Raw genomic sequence first — 22,073 nt, 5'->3', positions numbered from 1 at the left:
GTAGCACAGTGTGTCTTGCAGAGGGTTATACTTTCTCTTCCTCTTGGGGTTGGTAAGCACAGTCTCTACTCTTGCAGAAAACTCAGTTACTTGAATATTTGATAAAACATTTTCAGCTATTAAATTAGGTACAGCTAACGTTTCCTTTCTCCTCCTGTAGTCCTTGATTATGGTGTTTGCTCACTTGGTTCACTCACAACTGGAACCACTCCTAGAGTTCCTGTGTAGTCTCCCCGGACCAACTGGCAAGCCTGCCTTGGAGTTTGTAATGGCCGAATGGATGAGCCGGCAGCACTTGTTCTATGGGCAATATGAAGGCAAAGTCAGGTAGGATGTTTTCATAAGCAGGATCCATGCGTTAACGTTAGCTGACTGATCATCCCATTGCAATTAAATGCACTGGGTGTGAGGGAAGGGGGAGCAGGTTCAGACTTGGATTAGTGTGTGCCAGCGTTGACAGAATTAATTTTTTCCTGCGGTGTCAGTTTGGCTTAGGAGAGCCGTGGTAATTGGAGCAATCTCTGATCTTCCTCTGAGTGCTCCTCCTGCTGCCTGGTGTTTCTGTGCTGGAACAGGGTGACCCAAGGGGGAAAGGGGTGTCTCTTGCAAGCACAGGAGTGCTTTTGAGATTGAACTTCTGTGAATGGGATGAGAATAGCTTCCAGACATGAGTTTCAGGGCATTGTAGAGGGTTTCCTAAAAGAATCTGGTGATTTCTTGTTGATTTAATGATCTCTTAAAAGTCAATAAAGAAATCAACTGAAACAGTTTTCTCTCCCTTTTGCTGTAGGAGCACATTTGTGTTCCAGAGGAGGCTGAGTACTATATTCCAAAGCATGAAATGCTCTGTATTAATTTAAATTTTGCTGCAGCTGCTGTCTTTGATTTTTCTGGAAATGTGAAACCTAACAGACCACTCTTAGGGGTCTCACCAGCTGTTAACTCACTTCTTAGTATGTGTTGGTGTGTTATTGTTATAAGGCAGTCAAATAGCCTGTGAAATAAATAATAAGAAAAAGCATGTTTAAAATGGATGTTTGTGAATGATCATGCAGAACAAGAGGCGGTCTGATTTGGGGATCTGGTGCTGTTTTTGGTCACACTTGGTCTGTTTCATCCCTAAGAGCAGTGGTTTATCCCCATTTGACAGACGGGGGTTGTCTGCAGGATTCCCTGAGACTGCTTATGGCCGTAGGGAAAAGCCAAGGCTAACGCTGACAGGGAGAACAAGGTTAAACTTTGTTGTTCAATGCTGCCTCCGTATTGTCCAAGATTAGAGCTATTTATGTACAGATGACTTGGCATCTGTGTATTAAGTGTATTAAACACTTTGATTTGGGTTATTTACGGTGATGCTTGTCGTGCATTGGAAAAAGCTGGGTGTTTTCTGCGTACTGAAGAAAAGCAATGCCTGCTCAGAGGACCCTCTTGTTTAGAGTTAGTAAAAGGAACATGAAGATAGCCGACACCTTCTGTGTGCATCAGTCCCCATCCCTGTGAATGGCAGGTTGAAGAAGTGGCTATTTGCTCTTGACTTGCATGATGAAAGGATGGGAAAACTTTGGACAACTCAGGGGTGGCATGTAAGATCTGGGTCCAAACCAGCAGTATGGGAACTCAGAGCCATAGTGTGGGAGAGAAAGAGGGTGTGAAGTGAAAGCATGAAAAGAGCGAGTTCCACAGAGCTCCGAAACTTCAGTTTGAGACTTGCAGAGCCAGGAGAGAGGTTTAAAAGTGCCAAGCTTAAACTGATGGCCTTAACCTGTAGTCAGTCATCCTCAGTATGGCTTGAAAACAGCCTGGAACTGGAGGAGGTTTGAAATTGTGGCGTAGAAATCTGATCAGCAGAGATGGAAAGAACACATGAAGATACCAAGGGAGCAAGCTAGAAGGTCTGAGTGTAGCTGAGCTGTGAAGGACCAGAAGTGAAAAAGAGCTTTGAGGCTGGAGAAAAGTAGAAGAGATGTTCATGGCTGCAGATCAACCAAATTACTACTTTCTTGCCACTGCTTTCCTCTTAATTCCATCTTCATCTGCACGTGATGCTTCAGGAGTGTTTTTAACCTCGTGGCCCTTCTGAACTGGAAAAACCTTTAATGTATGTATGCACTGTTTGGTAGTGTTTAATCCAAAGCTTTGTCAGTTTTTGTCTTGCTGTGCAGGTCAGGAGATGAGTCCAGTTTTGGATGCTGACATAAAGCAGGAGAAATAGGAAAATTCTGTGATGCTTGTTCTTGGCAAAAGTGTAGAAAAAAGGGCATTTGAATGGCTGCTCTGGAGATGTGTTCCCTATTAACAGTTCACTGTGAAAGCCAGACAGTTTAGAGACATTCTCATCTATAATTTTCCTATTCCCTGCTCCCCAGCTCTGTAGCGTTGTGTAAACTCCTTCAGTATGGCATCAACACAGATGACAAGCGACTTCAGGACATTAGGGTAAAGGGAGAAGAAATATTTAATATGGATGAGGGAATACGAACACGATCAAAGTCAGCCAAAAGTAAGTAATAATTTTGCTGTTTTTAACAGGTTTTTTTTTCCTGTTAGTAGATGCTATGAAAGGCTGTAAAATAGATCTTGCAGATCACACAAAGCTGTGGGAGATATTTCCTACAGAAGGCGCATGTAGAGCTAATCCATACATCATGTACTTAATATATCCATTATTTGCTTTAATTCTGCCAAAGAATGATTTGGAAGACTCCTGAGGTCTCTGATTTAATATAAGTGAATGAGGTGATTATGGGATAGGAAGTTATCCACTGCTATTTTACGTCATCCTGTTCCATCTAATGAGATAGAATTGGTAATTTCATGATGCCTGGTAGCTTCTCTGAGAGGAAAGTGTGTTTAGTGAATGTAGAGATTTAAAAAAAAAAAAGTTTTTTCGATGAGACAGACTTTCACAAATATCAGCAATGACTTCAACAAGTTAGAGATCACTTTTAAGGAAAGCTTGGCCAATCTCCTGCATAAGACTTGTCTTATTTTTAATTGGCTGAACCCAAAATCCTTGATTGGAGATTACTGTATAGAGAGTCATATATAAAATCGGAGAGAGCACTGGGCATTTTTTTTTTTCTGGGGACTGAGCCCCAGAGGGGAAGACACTGGGGAGCTGCTGTCCTCAGTGGTCAGTTAAAACCTTGGTTCTGCAACTTGCTGTGCTAGAGCTTGTGCACAGCGAGTTGCGGGATAGGGCATAATGGCTGTATTGATCCAAACTGGAGGCCCATCGAGGCAGTCGGTGCTCCTCAAGCCTTCAGCTGTCGTAGGCTCAGGGGATTTGGGGTGATGCAGTAACACTTAATAAAGGAAATAAACAGGGGAAAGCACTAGGAGTGTAAGAGGTAAGTAGTGCTCACAAAACACCTGCTACCTTATTATTCTTTGCTTTTTTTAAAGCAGCAAACCCCACCAAACGGCACAAACCAAACAAACTCAGATATTGTCTAGTCAGATAGAAGAACAGTAATTGCTAGCATTTGAGCACCTAAAGAGTTAAAACTAGTGCTCCCAGTTTCTTTATTTGATAGGATCTTTACTTTTGCAATTAAGGACAAAAACACTGTCTAGCTATCCCTATGGAGTAATTAGGCCTTGCAGGAGCCCCGGTGAAGAAAAATTGGAGCTTGCAGTGTCTCAGAAAGGGCAGAGCCACACGTGGGAGTGCTGCACTGCTCATTTACTTGAAAGCACTGCTAGATGTGCAACAATAACTTTAGAGAAGAATGCTTAATGAAGTAATCTGTAACTATGATTTCACTGAGTAGACTCACAAATTAATGCAGCTGTGAAGACTTTAACTATGCCTTCTCTTCATTCAAAATATGCAAGATTTGATATTGCAGTTAAGGTCTTTGGGAATCTAGCCGTGAAGATATATGGAAGGAACATTTGGGGTTTTTTTGTCAGTCTCTTTTTCCTCCCAACCTGGAAGTTTTTGCTCGTCTGTGAGCATTTTAAATGTATGATAAAATTAAAAAAAACAACCGCCACAAAAAAAGGCCTGTTTTTAACAACTTTTTATTAAAAGCAGTATGAATATATAATTTTCTTCTCTTAGATCCTGAACGCTGGACAAACATTCCTTTGTTAGTAAAAATCTTAAAATTAATAATAAATGAACTCTCTAATGCGATGGAAGCAAATGCATCCAGACAGACAACTGCAGATTGGAGCCAAGGTAAAATACTGGGTTTGCTTTTCCTCTTTGCATTGCTTAAATCTACTTTGTAATCTCTTCAGAAGCATTTATAGTAATAAGAAATTCACAATAGTAAATAGTATACCTATAATCGCAAAGGCTTAAATAGTGATCCAAAGGATAAAATCAGTGTTGTGTGTTCTTAAACCTGAAAATTATTTTGGGCCAGTTTGGAAGATGGGATCGGACCAAATGCCAATAAAATTATCCTTTCTTGGTGTATCTGGTTTGCCTTTCTTCCTCCCTGCTTCAGGCATCCATTCTTGCAGCTGCTTTTTGCTGAGCTCCAGTTCTTGTTACTCGTTCCAAAGGGATGGTAAAGGTTGCAGGTGTTTCCCTTCATCCACCTACACGAGCGGGGATGCTTGCCTAAAAACTGTCCAGTCCCCTGTATAGTGATCAACAGACTGGACCTCTTAGATTCTGTTTATTTCTAGAAATTTTTGTTTTCTAAACAGATGATTCGAATGATATGTGGGAGGATCAGGAAGAGGATGAGGATGAAGATGAAGGCTTAGCAGGACAGTTCTTATCAGATATTCTTTCCACAAACAAGTATGGTAAGTAATAGCTTTAAAGTGCTTACACAAAGCGAAAATAGAGTAGATGACATCCTAGTCAGTTTTCTTTCCTTGACAGCAGCTCAATGGAGACTGCAGGCAAGGGAAAGGAAATATTACACTGGGATTTTGAATAAGGACTTTTTTCTGTAAGAGAGGGACGTGTGTGAATTACACGATCAAATAACTGCATTTTTCACCTGAGATTTCAAATGCTGCATGGGCTTCATGTTGCTGTGAGGTTCATGTAGGTATTTCTTTAAAGAGAAAATTGATACTTGAAGATGTAGACATGACCTTGGAATGACAATGTTGTAGCAGTGGATGAGCTTCTTTGTGGAGTGACCTTGAGAAATAATAGCTGCATAAAGATGGAGCAGGTATAATATCTCCTTCCCTCTCCAGTTTGCATATAGTCTTAGAAGAGGGAACCTTACAGGCAAATACAGTAAGGGGGACTACTTACATTAGCACAGAGTTGGAAATGTGTCACCCTGACATAAGGTTAAGGTGTAAGATAATAGTACACATAACTAACAAACCTGCTTGTCTGGTATCCCATGTATGCTCGTCTCACCTGTGCATTCCTTGAGACTCCCACTATGACCCTTCTTGTTCTGGGGTGTCGTGTTTTCTAATCATCTGAACTGAAGGAGTGAATATTCTGGATACAAAATTTTTTTACCCAGCAGCACTGAAACTATTTCTTTTTGGATCCTTGGATTTCAGCAGTAGTCTAATAAATACTTCCTGAGATATTTTGCTCTGTTTGATATTAAAACCTGCTGATTTGCCTCTGACAGATGAGGATTATTATGAAGATGATGAAGAGGATGATCCAGATGCATTAAAGGACCCTCTTTACCAAATAGATCTCCAGGTGATGCTCTAGAATGAGTTTTTTAAATCAGATTCCTATCATTCTTTATAAACTTAATTTTTCTATGTTGTACTTTAACAAAACTGTAAACACCAGTTATTGATTGTTGTCCTGAATGTACTCAGTTCATTGAAATTACTTTGGAAAGTGCTGAGTATCCCAAGAATGCCTGGAGCTATTTTTCCTTATTGGATCAATAACTGTAACTTGGAAATGTGAATGAACAAAACTTTTCGAGCAGAGGGAGATGAGACTTTTCTACCCATGAGCTTCACAGCTATTTGCTGAAGTCAGAAGTAGATGGGAGACTGAACATGACAGAATTTCATACTCCACTGGGGGATGCTCCCATCCAGTCACAGCCCTGTATGATACTTTGCTCCTGCTTTTTACCACCGCCTGGCAGCCGTTTATCAGCCCTTCTCCTCTGCTGCCGCCCTTCCTTCTGCATCGCTTTTCCGTTCCCTGCAATCCCTTTGTCTTACCTGGTGCATGTTGAGGTTTATCTTTTGATATATGAAAGAAACAGAATTTCCAAAGTGACATGATGCTAACTGGGTCTTTCTGTCTTCCTTTCAGGCCTATCTCACTGACTTCCTCTGTCAGTTTGCACAGCAGCCCTGCTATGCAATGTTTTCAGACCATCTCAATGAGAATGAAAAGCGAGTGTTACAGGCCATTGGTATATAAACCCACTCGAGAGACCATCCTGATCATACCTGAACAATATTTTTTTGGCTTATTCCACGTTTTATGATTAAACATAAAACATTTTCCAGTGTCTACCTGCTTGTTCCAGGTGGATGATGGCCTCGTTGCAATGTATTGAGCCTCATCTTAACAAGAATCTGCTAAGGGAAGGAATACTAAGAAAGCAGCAAGGACAGAAGTCTGTAGAGCTTTGCACATTGGTCTCACCATGGGAGCACTTTCATTTTCCACAGTAACTTTCCAGGAAGTTCTTAAAGATAAAAAAATGTGTCCTTAATATTTTTAAAAGCAAACTGTCTCTACCTGTGAAGAGGCACTTAACTGAGTTTCCCACAGGACAGTTGGACAGAGAAAGGAATTGGGTCACTTACAGATTGCTTGGATGTATCTTGAGAACTTGGAAGGTTGTTCCTCTTCGCGCTCGCATAACACATACAGGGTAAATATCTTGATCTTACAGCGTGACTTCTTTTTATAGAACTATAGACTCTTTTATCAGAGATGCCTGAATGGTATGGAACCTGTTTACAGGAGTTTGGATGGGAAGCTGAGACAGTGAAACTGAATGCATATCTTCTTTCCTGTTGTGGATGGGGCTTTGTTGCTCACATCTGCTGTCTAGTCCCATGGGAGCAGTTCTTTACTAATGCTTTTGTGTGCACATGCTCAAAGGAAGCTACCACTTAAATTTCTGTTCCTGTGGCATGTGGCTACTAAAGACTTTGGTTTTATGGAACACAAGGAGCCACAATTTTTAGGGGAGAAAAACCTGATTGTATTTAACATATTTGCTCCATGACAGCCACTCTGAACTACTTTGCTTCCTTCACACTCCTGTGTGTATTTTTATAGAGTGGTAAAATAACATTTGCAAATTGATTTACCCATAAGAACAGCGTGATGTATCTCACAACACCTCTCTGCCTTTGGTTCCCCCTTGGGGAAAATGAAAATAAAACTATTAAAATGTACATTGGTATCCTTCTTATAAAACAGATTTAAAAGGGACTTGCACTTGTTTCCTGAAGTCACTTTTTTAAGACATATTCCTCCTTAGGAAACTCTCTGTATGTGCCACTCAGAGGATGCTAGGGTATTTTGCAGGAGTCATCTGGACAGAAAGGGAGTCCTGTAATGGATACATCTTCTTCTGCTTAAAAGAAAAAGGCTGACCCATTATAGAGTTTCCTTTCTTAAGGAAGGTACTTGCTGTTCCTTTGTGGAATAATATGCTTCAAAGTTGTATCTAAAAACCTCCAAAGAGCTGGAGTAATTCTGTATCTTACTGGTCTAACCAGAGTATAGCTTTTCACTTTTTTACCAGGAGGGGATAATAAATTAACTTTTTAACGGACAAATATGGCACAATTTGTTTAGCATGTGTGGGGAAAATGGTAAAATGACCCTGAATTCTAAAGCAGACCTTGCTCCCCTCTCCCACCCCAACCCCTCACGTTGTGCCTGAGAATGGGCAGAACAAGGGGGAATCCCCACCATTCACTGCAGACTGATCTGACCCATCCTTGAGTTGTCAATGGTTTTGTATGAATAGCTCTATGAGAAGCAGAATTGGAAGCCTGATTTTTGTGTGCGTGCGTGTGTGTGTGTGTGTGTCTAAATAAGGCATAAGCTCTGATCAAAAGTTTCCATGCAGTTGTGTCGTGGTATCTTTCTTCCCTGTGGATTCTCTGGTGTATAAGAATATACAATTAAACTTTGTGCCATGGCCTTCTCTTCAGCGGGAATGCTGTGGTTCTGTCTTCCACCTAGACATTATTTTTATTTTTTTTTAAAGCCTATTAGGAATTTTGTTTTGAGGAATTTGTCTCTCTCAGCTTTCACTGAAAAGTTAAACTAAACAGTGCAGTTTCTTGAAGAAAGCAAACTAGAAATAGATGGCTGCAGTGGTGTATCCTGATAGCTGTACAGGAATGGTCAAGTGAGTGTCCTCAAAGTGACCGGTCCCAGCCCTGGGAAGAGGTAGGACCATCTTTTTTGCCCCATGCGTTGGCAGCAAGGCTCAAAACCAGTCATCCGTTCTTGGAGGTAAGTGAATACCAAACATCTGGAAGCATCTAGGTGTGTTTTAGGGTGTCAGTTGTAAATGGAGCACGTTCAGGTCTGGTTGGCCAGGGCTTGTGGAGAGGTGCTGGTGGGGTTCGCTGCTTTCTGATGGGGGTTGATTGGTGTGTGCCTTAGTGGTGCTTGCTTTAGTTAAGTTGGATGGTGGGTTTAAACAAGACCATGAAAAATTAGAGCAACCTAGTACTACTGATACCATTCCTTATCCTGAACTGAGAAATCAAAGGATTTCTTTGCGATTGCAAGGTCCCAAAAGTAGATGGGCCAGCGTCTTGTAGAGTTCCTGTTGGAGCTCTTCAGTGAGTTGGTTAGAAAATGCTCTTTGATTTGCAGGTATCGATGGCTTTTCCAGGAGTGTACCTGGTGAGATGGGAAAGATTGGGGGATAAGTGGCTCTTGGGGACTAGTGCTCTGCACTCTCCCTCCTGCAGCATCAGCTCACGTGCAGCCTGAGCTGGCCAGGCACAGTGCCGCTGCACAGGAGCTGGCATAAGGTATGGAGTTTGGGACCAACCCTGGAGACGGTGGGCGCAGGAACAGTGTAGCTGTGCAGCACACTCTATCGGAAGCGAACTCATGGTGTACAGGATGTTTTTTGGCAAGAAATACTGTGACTCAAGCTTGCCCTAGAAAGAGGCCAAATAGGATGTGAGAGCAACCGTGCGCAAGGGAGATGGTTTGAAGGACCTCTGCCTGGTCCTGCTGGTGCTTGTGCTGATGTAACTCCTTTGCCCTTATGCTTTCTCACTGTTCTTCCTCCTAACAAAATTCTGAATGCTCCATGATGTATCTTTAAACAAGATTTTTTTTTTTTTTTTTTTGCTGGAGGGGTGTCAGCTTTGCTGAAACAACTCTGACCCGTAACAAGGTGATTGCTCAGGATGAAAAATGCTGGACTCTACGGAGATGCGTCTAAGGTCTGGTTTCGAGGTGCAGAGCACTCCTCTAGTTGTCTACTGTTGAGAAGAAACTAAACTAACAGTCATAAAGGTTACTAACACCGTGTTAGGAAATACAAGCTCCCTGTTAAGCTAAATTAAAACTGAAGGGTGGGATGCAGGCTACCGCACAGCCCTGGGCACGTGCCACTGCCCACGCTGGTGCCTGGCACGCGTGTGTCCTGCTCACAGCTCCTCTGTGGGGAGGAACCGATCGTGTTTTGCACACTGGGTGTTACCTTGCTGGAATAGCATGAAGCTCCGATAGCCACAGACTACAATTTAACTAGTTAATAGCTCAGCTATGACTCTGGAACGAGACTTTACGCGTATTCATGAGTATTGTTCTTGGTTTGGTTTTTTTGTACTAACAAATAAACTCTTTTAACGTATAAACCTGCCTGGCTTCCGAATCTTGCAGCGGCAGCCCAGCTGCCGCCTGGGTCCCGGCGGGCTCTACCCGCCGGGCGTGGGCCTCGAACGCGGGACCTTCCGCTCCGCAGCGCCCCTGGCTGCTGCCGCGGCGCCCGCCTCCTCGGAGCGGTGCATGCTGGGGGCCGTAGTTCGGGGGGGGCAGCCGGGCACGCCGGGAACCCCGGTCGCGGGGCACGCCGGGAGCCGTAGTCCGGCGGGCGGCCCCGCCGTTGCTGGCGGCTGGCGCGGGCCATGGCGGCGGCCGGAGCCCCGGCGGGCAGCGCGGGGCGCTCGAAGGTGGCGCCGAGCGTAGACTTCGACCACAGCTGCTCGGACAGCGTCGAGTACCTCACCCTCAACTTCGGGCCCTTCGAGACGGTGCACCGGTGGCGCCGCCTCCCGCCCTGCGACGAGTTCGTGGGGGCCCGGTGAGCGGGGGGGCGGCGGGGCGGGGGGGGGGGGGCTGGCCGGTGAGTGTCCCGGCGGCTCCTGACCGCCGCTCTCTGCCGCCCGCAGGCGCAGCAAGCACACCGTGGTGGCCTACCGGGACGCCATCTACGTCTTCGGCGGGGACAACGGGTAAGGCCACGGCGGGCCTGTGGGGAGCGGGGGCGGGAACGGGGGGAGCGAGCGAGCGCCGAGGGGAGCAGGCCCGGGCCTGAGGCGGGTCGGGCCTGAGGGGAGCGGGGCTGCCCCTCGCCGGCTCCGCGGCCCGGCTCAGCCGCCTCTCTCGTTCCTCCCTGCAGGAAGACGATGCTGAACGACCTGCTGCGCTTCGACGTGAAGGACTGCTCGTGGTGCAGGTGGGCTGCGCTGGGCTCTCCTGGCTCGGCCCCGCCCTGCCTGCAGGGCTGGGAGATGCCTCACCTTCCCTCAGCACCCCGGTCCCGGGTGTAAAAGTTGGGGGCTCTACCGGAGTATCAGGTTTAGTGGGCATGGTGGTGTTGGGTTGACGGTTGGACTCGATGATCTTAGAGGTCTTTTCCAACCTTAATGATTCTATGATTCTGTGATCCAAGGGGAAGCATCACCCCTGAACCAAGTGCTGTCGTAGCAGACGTCTGCAAGCCTGGTGTGTGGCTGAGCTGTCAGGGAGGTTATCGAGTTATCGAGTGTGCCCGCACAGCTCCTGCCAGCGAGGGGATGCTGGACAGCACAGTGATGGACGGAGAGCCATGGGTTGCCACTGTTCGTACGCCCTGTGAGAGTGCTGAAAGGATGCGCGGGCAGAGGGACTGGGCTGCTGCAGCCCCTCAGGGCAGGAGAGGTGCCAAGAGGGGCTCACGCGTGTCTTTGCTTTGCTCCTTTGCTCTGGACCACGCAGTCTGTGTTGTCTTACCTGTGCCTCACTTGCTATCTCTGCCAAACAGATTTCAGCAGCATCATGTTTGTAACCGTTTATGCTTATAGTGCAAAGTCTGTCATAAAATCTTAGACAGTATAATTAAGAAACCCAAACTAGTGAAAACAGGAACAGTAGAGTAACTTTTAACAATTGTTTCTTTTTTGAATCTGCACAATGGCTTTGAGTGCCTGAAGCATGACAAGGGTGTTTGATTGCTGCTGTTCTAAATGTTGTGCAGGGCTTTTACCACGGGGACCCCGCCAGCACCGCGGTATCACCACTCAGCTGTGGTCTATGGGAGCAGCATGTTTGTGTTTGGTAAGACAGCGGCAGATTACAGTTGTGCGTGCCTGGAATGATAAAAGTGCTGGTATTGTTTTGAAAAAAAAAGATATTTTTAGGAAGCGTCAAAAGATCTTATTCAGTAGCAAATCCAGTATTTTTCATGGCTGACTGTGATTTCAACTTTAGGTTGGAAATACTTTTGCTGTTTTCTCTAAAGCAAAGAAGGCTTGAAACTCATTACCATAGTGTTTCTTTAGGGGTAGGAGTGGAGGAGAAGTCTCCCACCTGTAGCAGTCCATTAGCCAAATACCTTCCCTTTGCGTGATCTAAACTAAGTTTTCTTCTAATACAATGACTAGAAGTGTGTATGTGCTATTACTGCGTTTGAGTCTAATGGAATTGTTGTTGCCCAGGTGGCTATACTGGAGACATTTATTCCAATTCCAACCTGAAGAATAAAAATGATCTCTTTGAATATAAGTTTGCAACTGGACAGTGGACAGAGTGGAAGACTGAAGGAAGGTAAGGAGGTGGCATCGTTACCCCACTCTTCAAGGGGACTTGAGCGTAACTCAGCAAACACTTAAAATGGCACACTTAGAATAGGTTACAAGGCTAATATTAAGGCTGCAGGACGATTTCTGCTCTACTTTCTTGATAAAAGTTTTCTGAGAACTATCTTTTGTTCTGAAGGAATTTTTTTGCAAGGCCTCCATTCCAGAGTGTACTATATTGGAAATTTGACCAAAATCCATTCTTCACGTTTCATTTCTGTGACAGAAGGGATGGGAGCAAAGGAAATTTTTTCTTTTGAATTGTTTCTTTTTCAAGGACAGCATGAAATTTGTTGATCCCTCATAGTTTCAGTTTAGTTTTATCAGAAGCCAATTTGTAGCTTATTTGTAGTTAAATCCACACATTCTTTTCTGAATAAAGTCTGACTTTCTTGGAGTGGTCTGAAATGCACACACTTGCTTGAAGCGCCTTAAGGTGACGTGTGTTCACACAAATAAATTCAGCAGCAGATGAATGGGTCGATGATACATGTTTGGATCTGTTGAACAACGGTTCCTGAGATTCAGCTTTCCAAGGCAAAATCAAAACCAGTTGAAACCAGTCAAAACCAGAACTTTACTTCTTAAAGTTGACTTTGTGCACATTTTGGGATGTTATCTGTGATGCTGATTTTTTCCCAGCTACTTAACGTTTAGCACACCTGTGCATGGGACAGACTGTGTCTTTACACGCAGTTCATTACATATTTGAAGTTTCTGAAATGCTGATTTTAGTGGGGGGAGGGAAGGGAACATTTATTGTTGTGACTTGTAGAAAGGGATGAGGAATGCACAGTCCATTCTTAAATTACTGTTGCTCACCTCTGATGAGCTTATGTTACGTTTTAGAACATAGACCGCATTAGTAATTTCTCTTTCTGGTTATTCTAGCAACTTCGGACATTTTGGAGAGTAATTCTTACTCATATTTTATGAACTCAAATGCCCTTGTCTTTCCCCACAATTACAAGTGTGCATACTGCACAAATAACCTCAAACGAGTTAACATTACATCTACTGGCCTTGTGGCATCACAGTTTTGCTCAGCTCTCCTTGGCTGATTTAGTGAAAACAAAAAAGATAAAAAACAACAAAGAGAAATCGTAGGTTTGATCTTTTATCATGGGCACTGCATCTCAGGAATGCCCTGCTAAACAATCCCAAATAAGCGTTGTGAGCTCTGTCCCAGGTCTCATTTATGTGTTCCACCTTCTTAGTGCATGAAAATATGCATGGGATTTTTATAGCACGAGTGGATTGCCACTTTGCTGTAATGATAGTGCTATTAATTGTCCCACTATTTAGCTACTTTCCATAAAATACTCTAAGAGTATTTGAAGCTGGGCAAGGAATTAATTGGGATTTTTTTTTCTTTTTTTTCTGTATGCATTGAGGTAATTTTTCTTTAATGAAGGAAGCAGAGTGTAAAATTCTAAATTGTACCCCTCAGAGGCTTGCGTTGTGTTTTGAGGGTGTATGACAAAAGCAATTTCTTGGCTTGAAGCCATTTTGTGTAGGGGACTTTATTCTTCTTACACGTGCATTTTTGCTGTCATGCAGATCCTTCTTACAGTACCTCTGCAGGTGATATAAGATTTTTTTTTTCTTAATTTTCTCAATTGCAGATTGCCAGTTGCGAGGTCAGCTCATGGCGCAACAGTGTACAGTGATAAGCTGTGGATCTTTGCAGGATATGATGGCAATGCACGGTATGTGGTGGGATTGCTCTCTCCTTGGGTGCTTTTGTAAAATCCCAGACACTCACTTTTCACTTCTGTAGAGACATTTTTGTATACCAAGCAATTTAAACACATAACTGCAGCTTTGCAAAACCCAGCCTGTTTTTGAGCATTACATTTTTGCAATTCACCAGTTCATGTTCAAATAAGTATGTGTTTAAAACTTAAAAATCTGGTGACTCAGAATGGCTACGGATGTATAATTTGACAGCCTTCTCGGCTGTAAAGATGCTAAATGATCTTTGAAATTTGGCAAATGAGCATTTCTCAAAAGATACCCGCTGCAGGCCTTCTGATGTCGCTGAAGACTTAGAGAACAAAGCATGGATTTTCTCTGAAGTCATATGACAGAACTAAGAAAACAACATGTCAGCTTTTTCTCTGAAAATATGTGATACTCCTGGTGGGATGCTGCACTGAAATACCAAGATTATTTAGATTGAAGGGAGATGAGATTTTGGCTGGGGAAAAACTGGAACTGAGTGGTACTGAGACGTTAGGGAGAGTCTGGTGCCTTGTCCCACATGGCAGCTCTTCACGTCTATCAGGGAAGAATCAATTCTGAACACATAGTTTTTCTCTGTCTTGATGAACTTGAGAAGCATTGTATGCTGATGCACAATATTTGCATCGTGAGAGCATACAGAGATTGTCACAAACTAGGAGCTGCCTCGATGAGCTGGACTGCTCCTCTTCTGAGGAGAATCTGCAGAAGAGTTATCAGCTCCTCAAAGTCTCCGGGAGAACTGCTGCTAATTGGAAAAACAGATGGGATCTTTATTTCTGGAGGAGGAATTGGAGAAAGATGCATGACTCTATGGAATTGCTCAGTTCCAGCTTAGGGAGTTCCCCAGGGACCTTGGGTAGCTGGAAGGAGGGATTGGGTGAGAGGAGCTGTCTAATTTATGTTAAATACGTCTAATCATGTTAAAAGATGTCTTTTTGTGGAACATGAGCCTCCAGGCAGATTTGAACAAAGGAAGCATCTGTGGATGTCTGCGAGTAACTTGTACTGGGAAAAGCATAGTCAGATACGTAGTAGTCAGTGATGTGTCAGGTTACCCGCTTTGTCCTCCTTTATGTATTTGAGGTAGGATTCAGCCACATAAATAATTACTGTGGTCAGTCCCAGGGGTTAGCAAGGATGGGTAGAAGAAGGCAGGGTAGTAAGGGGTATTTCTGTAAATTCCTGAAGATTAAATAGCTCAAATCCATAAGCTCCAGGCAGAGTTGCTGTGTGTAACTGTTAACTGTAGTATACTTGAAACCAGAAAGATGCTAAAGCAAGCTTAGGTGGTGGTATAAAATTTAGGTGTAGGACAAAAAAGATTATTATAGTTTTTTCTGTTAGCGGAAGTAGGAGATTCTTCCTGTGCAGGAGAAGGAATGCTGATAAAATAGGTTCTCTGTCCTTTCAGCTCTATAAGCTAAAAATTACCAAAAATAAACTGTTTCAAATCAAGCATTTTTTGTGTTATCACATAGGCTAAATGATATGTGGACAATTGGCCTGCAGGATAGAGAGCTAACATGCTGGGAAGAGGTAAGAAGCTTTAATTTGAACTAACACATAGAATTTTCTTTTTTGGTTTTCATACACAATTATTTAAAATTTCCTATGCTGGATTATACTCCTCTCTCTTCAGAATGTATTTGTCACACAGCTGAAAAGAAACAATTGAAATTTGATTTTGTTTGTGTGTTTGGAAAACCAAGCGTATATGAAAGTGATTTTTTGCTTGTGAATCTGTGAACCGGACCTAGACTGCCCATGGTGGCTTTGCTATGTCCCCTATAAAAAGGGACTGCATTTCCCACTTTAACCACTGCCATGGACTGGGAGCTTCGCTGGCTGGCTACCAAGATCAGAGTCCTGATCCTTACAGTATCAGGGGCTTTAGAAATGCGGCCTCTCATCCTTTTTATCCATGGTAAAATTAGTCTGTGTAAGCACAGCATTAGGTGATTACCTGTAGCCAGATTTATAGGGAGTTGTTTGTCTGCACACGTTGCTGCCGTGTGGTCTGTCTGTCTGCTGATGTATTGCATGGTCCTGCAGCCCACTCAACACGTGTAGCTGTGTGCTACAATAATACATTTTAAATTTTAAACTTTGTTATCTTTCAGATTGAACAAAGTGGTGAAATTCCTCCTTCGTGCTGTAATTTTCCTGTGGCTGTTTGCAAAGACAAGATGTTTGTTTTCTCTGGCCAGAGTGGAGCAAAGATTACCAATAATCTCTTTCAGTTTGAATTCAAGGAAAAGATGTAAGTGTAGACAGTTAAGTCGCGCAAAATCCGCAGTCATTGACTACTTCAGTTGCGAAATGCACATACTTAAGGGTATTGAGGAAGAATACTGCATCTCATGATGAGGAAGGGTAGATAAGATAAAATGTGGACTGTTTTAATAAGACTTTGTCGTTTGCCATGTGCATCAGATTGGTCTTTTCCAGCAGACGAACAGAAAGTTTAGTAGATTCACTTCAAACAATAATCACGAATGTTAGTGTATTCAGAATGGGATGCCAACTATTACCTTCCTAAAAGTTGTTATATGAATACCTGATTAAAACCAGACAGAAGTCCTGTGAAATACCAGTTCGTAGTGAAATCACTGGGAAATGTAAAATGCATAGTATCTTTTAAAATCTTGAGTACTCGGTTTGAGACATTTGGGGTGACTTGCTCAAAGTGTCAACCATTGCTCTGAGAATGTGGCCCCTCTGATGGGGGAAAAATGCCAAAAAGTGAGAATACAGATGCACTGGTCTGTTCTGACAACCTGGACTGTCTGGTTACTGGCTGAAGTGGAACCACAACTGGAAAAACAGCTAACAGCCTCCAAACCTTGGCTGAAATCATGCTATCATAGGGAATAAGCGATGCCTTATCAAAATGGGATACGGTATCAGAATGGTGCCCTTTACTTAGAAGGGTTAGCTGTTCAAGTGTGTGACAATAGATTACTGATTCCTTCCCAAGTTGTGGTCTTTGAGCTGCTGGGGTTTACGTAAATACATCTGGGTTATGGAACCGTGTTGCCTTTATCACATTTTCAGTTAGAAGTTTAGCAACATGGAGCTGACATAGGTCTCTTGAGAAATCTGCAGGATTAGTCATTGTGCTTATGTAGGTTCAATAACTACTGTAATAGAGCTCCTCTTCTTTATTCTGACAATCTGAGAGTTAGAAAACTTACTTTGCAGAAAAGAATTGTAAAAAACTATACTGTTTCATTTCTAATGTCTCAGTTGGACACGAATTCCTACCGAGCACTTACTTCGAGGCTCCCCTCCTCCTCCACAACGAAGATATGGCCACACAATGGTTGCATTTGACCGGCATCTCTACGTGTTTGGTGGTGCTGCAGATAACACGCTGCCCAATGAGCTCCACTGCTACGACGTGGACTCTCAGACCTGGGAAGTTATCCAGCCCAGCCCAGACAGTGAGGTAAAACGTTCAGCTCTTGTTTTTTCCTTTTACGCTCTGTCTTTTTTTGACCCATTTTTGCTGTCAGGCTATGGACATGTTTTCCACAAAGACATTGACTTCTAGTTCAATGTAATAGCTCCTCCCCACCAAAGGTTAAGCAGCTGAAATATTGTGGGCAACAATCTTTAAAAATAGTCAATGTTGACACATTTAAAACTTTGCTTAGTACTGTTTAAAGAAATACCATAAAACACTTGTAATTCAAGTTTTGAGTCAGTCATTATCTGACAAAGATTAGGAATGAATTCACTGAGTGGACCAGTGGTTGTGTGGTTGGCTGTGTGATGCTCTTGAAGCAGAATTCAAAACTACACAAGGTTTTCATTCACTGTAACAGTGCCTGTGTGCGTAAAATCTTACCGATGCTGTAATTATACAGAATAGCATTTCCCTTTTAGGTCAAGTGTAAAGTGTTTGCTTATAAAGGTATGACTGTAAAATAATAATAGAGATCATAGGGAGGCTCAGAAATGGCTTTTTTGAACATATTTGTGTTAATAAAATATATACATTAAAAAATGTAGGTTCTTTACATGAACATAAAAAGACAGTAGACCACCAAGGGCCAAGTAAACAACCCAAATGAGAAAATATTAAAAAAAAAAAGATGGTGAACATGCTAATATGTTTCTTTTGGGCTACTCATTACAATGCAGTGCTTGTGTGATAAAATGTCAATTTTTTTCCATAGCGCACTGATAGATATCCTCTCTGGGATAACCTGGTATTTCAAGTTGAAGTGCTGAGGGTTTGCATGGTTTCAGTACACATTTCAATTCACATTTCAGTAAATGTGGTTTCAGTGGCCCCTGATCATTTCATTCCCAGAATGCACAAAAAAAGTAGGTTTCTTGAAGCCTGTACTAATATGTGTATTTCCTGGATTTAGAATGGTTACGTTGACTGTATTTGTTAATTTATGTTAGAATACTTCAGCTGATTTAATAGTAGGTTCAGAGTGTGTTAGCTGATCTGTGGGGAAGAAATACTTGATGTTTTTGTGCTGTATAGAGAACTGCAGAGATTAAGGTTATAACTTAGAGATGAATATTACGTGAATTAGGATCAAATGCAGATTTACTAATTTTGCCAGAATTGGAATGACAGAGGTGCTCACATCCTTGACTGTTGCACTGTATTTTAGTTTGTTTGCAAAGACACACAACTCGGCATTTGATGAATAGGAAAATACCATTTACACACTGCTCTTAAATTAACAATGCATCTGGGCCTCATTTTAAAAAATTCTTTGACCGAAGTAGTTCATGGTAGCCTATTTTATGCTTTACAAAGCTGATTTATTTTCACATGAAATTAATAAAACTGCATCTCCAACTTTTTAAAGATACGGATGCCTTCAGGAACGTAGATCCCGTTCTGTTCCTATCAACGTTATCATTTGACACTTAAGGCTTCCTCCATCAGTGGTTCTTCGTGATACGATTGCTTATCGCTTTCAGGAGCAGAAGTGCTCCTGACAGTGTTGTAAAACAGCATTATTACCTGACTTACCCCCTGCTGAATTTCACTTCATATTTCAGAGCTCTCTTCTTGGGCTGTCTGTAATCCCAGGCAGGTGTCTGTCTGTTAGTTGCATGTGTTGTATTTTGAAGTTTCTTCCACAGTTATGGCACCTAGAGACTACTTTCGTAGAAATGGGAAGTGAGGTTGAAGCACTGTTGAAACACGATGATAGTAAATTTTCTTTAAAGACTGATTAACTGCAAGAGACTTTAGGCTTTTTAAGTAAGTTTTAAATGATTTTGTGTGTTCTGGAGTGGTAAGTAGATAATTTCTCAGAATTGTTTTCCTGAAGTTTCTGTGAGCTTTTGGCAAAGACTTTTAACAGTGGCAGTGACTCTCTAACACCATAATATTCCAGGACACTCTGAACTTGAAATTTCCTTTCTTATCCATATCTGTGAACAAAATTATTCACATTAAGTTGAAACAAAGTAGAAGACAACGAGTGCAATGCTATCTCAGCACTTGAAGAATTCTGCTTGTGTGTGAAGTGATGGTGACCTCTGTTACCGTGCAGCAGAATAATCTGTCTTGGCTTTTGATAGTTGTTGGTTTTGGTTTTTTTTCTTTTTCTAATGGTTGGATTGTATAGCATATGTTGTTCTTGTATTTTTCTATGTTATATGATCTTAGAAATGCTGCATTACAGCTTTGCTTAACAGCGCTATAGCTAGGTTGACCTTCATACCTACCATCATGTGATGCATTTCCTTAATTTTTTCTTCTTTTGGACATTTAGCATTGAGTGGGCAAAGCCTCCAGAGTCCAAACTAAGAAGGCTTGGTGCTGATTTAGCGATTAATCCAGTAGTGATTTTTACAGTGCTTTGCAAAAGAGATTTCTTATACTCATGCTGAAGGAGAGTGACTGCTGCCATTCCAGTCTTTCTCGTTCTCTGAACTAAGACTAAGCCAGCCCTGAGAAGCTTTTCAGAGCGATGCAGGTAGTGATTTGGACTTTTCAGACCTACGCATGCCAGTAATAGACATAGACTGTCAGGTGGAAATGGTATTTGCCCCTGTTATGGGCAACGTGGAAGGTGACAAGTCACATGAGACTGAGGAATCTCGAGGCTTTTACCCGGAGAAGGTGGCACAATTTGAGCATTAATAACAGTGGTGCAGGGCAAGTTCCAGGAAGGTCCTAGAAGCCGTTATTGAGGACAAGCAGCAATCAAGTATCAGGCGCTGTAGGTGCACAGAGGCAGTCTAGCGTTTTCAGTATTTTGGGTAAACAGGTAGAGGAAAAACTGGAAACAAGTCTGGCAATGGACCTGTTCTAGTTCTCTACTCAGGCCTCTCAAAATTGTTGACAGTGCCTCGCTGTGGCATGGACGATGGGACAACGGTCTAACAAGTAGAAGAGGGGAAACTAAAGTGGAACAGGTCAGTACTTCAAAAGTAAACCAGGAACTCCTATTTTATGCTTTTAGGATGTCTCCAAAATGAAAATCAAGACTTTGAACTGCACAATTGCAATCCACAGCTCCTCACACCTTTGTCTTGATGCTGTAATATATGTACATATATATTTTACAGAGCACACGGAGCTGTTCTCCATCTTTACTGTTAGATGATCTTCACAGTTGGGGGTTCTACTTTTCTAAGGCAGCCAGAGGAATATCATGTCTGAGTCCATGCCTGCCTGCATAACACTGCCAAAGCTTCCTGAGGTGCTTGGTTTCCTCTATACAGGGCTATTGGAGGATTTTAAAATAATTTAAATATATTTTCCTATTTCTTTATTGGCCTTGAGTTTTCCTGTTGAACTCAAAATATCCTTGGCTTTCTGAAGAAGGTTGGAGCAGCATAAAAAATCAGCAGGCAATGATAGGGAAAATGCCCCATCTTGCACAGTTGCTTGCCAGCAGACAGACAGACAGACACACGCATGCACGCAGCAGTCATGATTTGTGCTGCAGCAGAGGAGTGTATTGCAGGGAATGGCGGAGGAGCTCGAGGTCTGGGAGGGGTGCCCACCCATTTGTGGGCACAGTCACGCAGAATCAAAAGTGATGTCTGGAAACAATCACGGCCTCATAGAGGACAAGGTGGTGTAGGAAGAGGAAGAAAATTCTTCCTTGCAATGCTTAAGGAAGGTCAGTGTGTGGGATAGTCACAGTGTGGATCGCTCCCCTGTTACCAGGCGAATGACCGTCAGCTCCCCAGTGACTGCAGGTACTAGCGAGCAATCTGTCTTTCCTGAAGTTACAAGAGAAACCTTTAAAACATGGCCTGTGAAGCATTTTAGTCTCACAATTAGGCCTTTCAAAGCCAAGAGCAATAAAAATTTCTGACTTTCAAAGCTCTTGATTTTTCTTTTAATAAGCAAAAACGGAGGTTAATGTGTTGGTAACCTTCTCTGGCTTTGAGGCACAGTTCTGGATTTCTTCGGATGGATTACAGTGATGTGGTTTGTGGGAAGCTAAGAAGGATTAAAAGGACTTACTCATCCTCCTGTGGATGAGTCTGCCACGGTCTGTGCAGAGATCAGTTACACCCGTTGAGGTATCTTGAGGCAAAAGAAACGTTATTATGTGAACAAAACCCTGAATTCCTGCAGTGAGGTCCCTAACAAGATCTGCCTTCAGATGTGGTGAGTGTAGTTGTTGGGGTATCATGTTCTGCTAGGAGAGATAAAATTTAGCATTTCACAGTCCAAAGAGAAGACTGATACTCCTTATGTTTATAAATAATATGTTCAGACTTGCATCCTTTTTAGAAAATATTTTTTAAAAATTTAGGATCTTCATACCAGTGACCTTTTCGAGTTTGTGCTCAGTAAGCTGGAGAGAGACATCTTGAAAATGTTAGTATTTATAAAAACCTGGTTATCAGGGTAACTGTAGTTAAGATTGTTGCACAGCTCGATTTCTGTTTGTCAAGGCTACATTCGTATCCTTTCTGAGGGATGTTTGTTACATGCTTTGACAGAATTTTCCCAGAGAAAGCAAAATGCACGCGTGTGTGGATGATAGGCAGAAGGAACCTATTTCGGTAGCTCACTTACCCATAAGAAATTAGAACAATACAGTATTAACATGACTCATATTAAATGGGTATAAAGTTGGATAACTGAAAGATAAGAAATACGGTTTTGAATGAGGAGTAGTTACTCTGCTTAGATCCTTTAGAGACTGGTTATTGTTGTTGCATTGCTATAAACTTTTGTCAACAGCCTTGAAAGAAAACAGAAAATCACAGCTTTCCCCTAATAGTTACTAATTGTCCAGAGTTTTGCCAATTAATGATTAAAATAACAGTCCACTCAGAGTGGTTTGGATTTCTTCTTAAGGTGGGCACAAACAATATGTATTTCAGTATGTATGTAAAGAAAT

General features: G+C 42.5%; 2 protein-coding genes across 4 annotated transcripts in view; both read left to right on the top strand.

Moving 5' to 3' along the window:
- Positions 1–9,774, top strand: part of IPO9 (importin 9) — a 42,922-nt gene extending 33,148 nt beyond the window's left edge. The window contains exons 19-25 of one of the 2 annotated variants that reach the window (XR_012996983.1): positions 161–327; positions 2,367–2,500; positions 4,067–4,186; positions 4,666–4,767; positions 5,571–5,647; positions 6,227–6,797; positions 9,269–9,774. Coding sequence is in view for 1 of the 2 variants with exons in the window: in XM_076357861.1 (XP_076213976.1) it covers positions 161–327; positions 2,367–2,500; positions 4,067–4,186; positions 4,666–4,767; positions 5,571–5,647; positions 6,227–6,337 (711 nt within the window). In the remaining variant the exon portion in view is untranslated. Of the gene's footprint in view, positions 1–160; positions 328–2,366; positions 2,501–4,066; positions 4,187–4,665; positions 4,768–5,570; positions 5,648–6,226; positions 7,330–9,268 lie in introns of those variants that run through there. The other variant, XM_076357861.1, reaches the window with a different exon arrangement.
- Positions 9,775–10,033: 259 nt separating this feature from the next.
- Positions 10,034–22,073, top strand: part of LZTR1 (leucine zipper like post translational regulator 1) — a 37,458-nt gene continuing 25,418 nt past the window's right edge. For both annotated transcript variants that reach the window (XM_076357878.1, XM_076357877.1), the window contains exons 1-9: positions 10,034–10,220; positions 10,309–10,371; positions 10,539–10,595; positions 11,376–11,455; positions 11,836–11,944; positions 13,602–13,685; positions 15,201–15,258; positions 15,843–15,982; positions 16,969–17,170. In XM_076357878.1, the coding sequence (XP_076213993.1) occupies positions 10,045–10,220; positions 10,309–10,371; positions 10,539–10,595; positions 11,376–11,455; positions 11,836–11,944; positions 13,602–13,685; positions 15,201–15,258; positions 15,843–15,982; positions 16,969–17,170 (969 nt within the window). In that variant the 5' untranslated portion in view covers positions 10,034–10,044. The remainder of the gene's footprint in view (positions 10,221–10,308; positions 10,372–10,538; positions 10,596–11,375; positions 11,456–11,835; positions 11,945–13,601; positions 13,686–15,200; positions 15,259–15,842; positions 15,983–16,968; positions 17,171–22,073) is intronic.

The sequence above is a fragment of the Aptenodytes patagonicus genome, chromosome 22 (genome assembly GCF_965638725.1).
Source record: "Aptenodytes patagonicus chromosome 22, bAptPat1.pri.cur, whole genome shotgun sequence".
Classification (NCBI taxonomy): Eukaryota; Metazoa; Chordata; class Aves; order Sphenisciformes; family Spheniscidae; genus Aptenodytes; species Aptenodytes patagonicus.
This window is presented reverse-complemented; position numbering and strand designations above follow the sequence as displayed.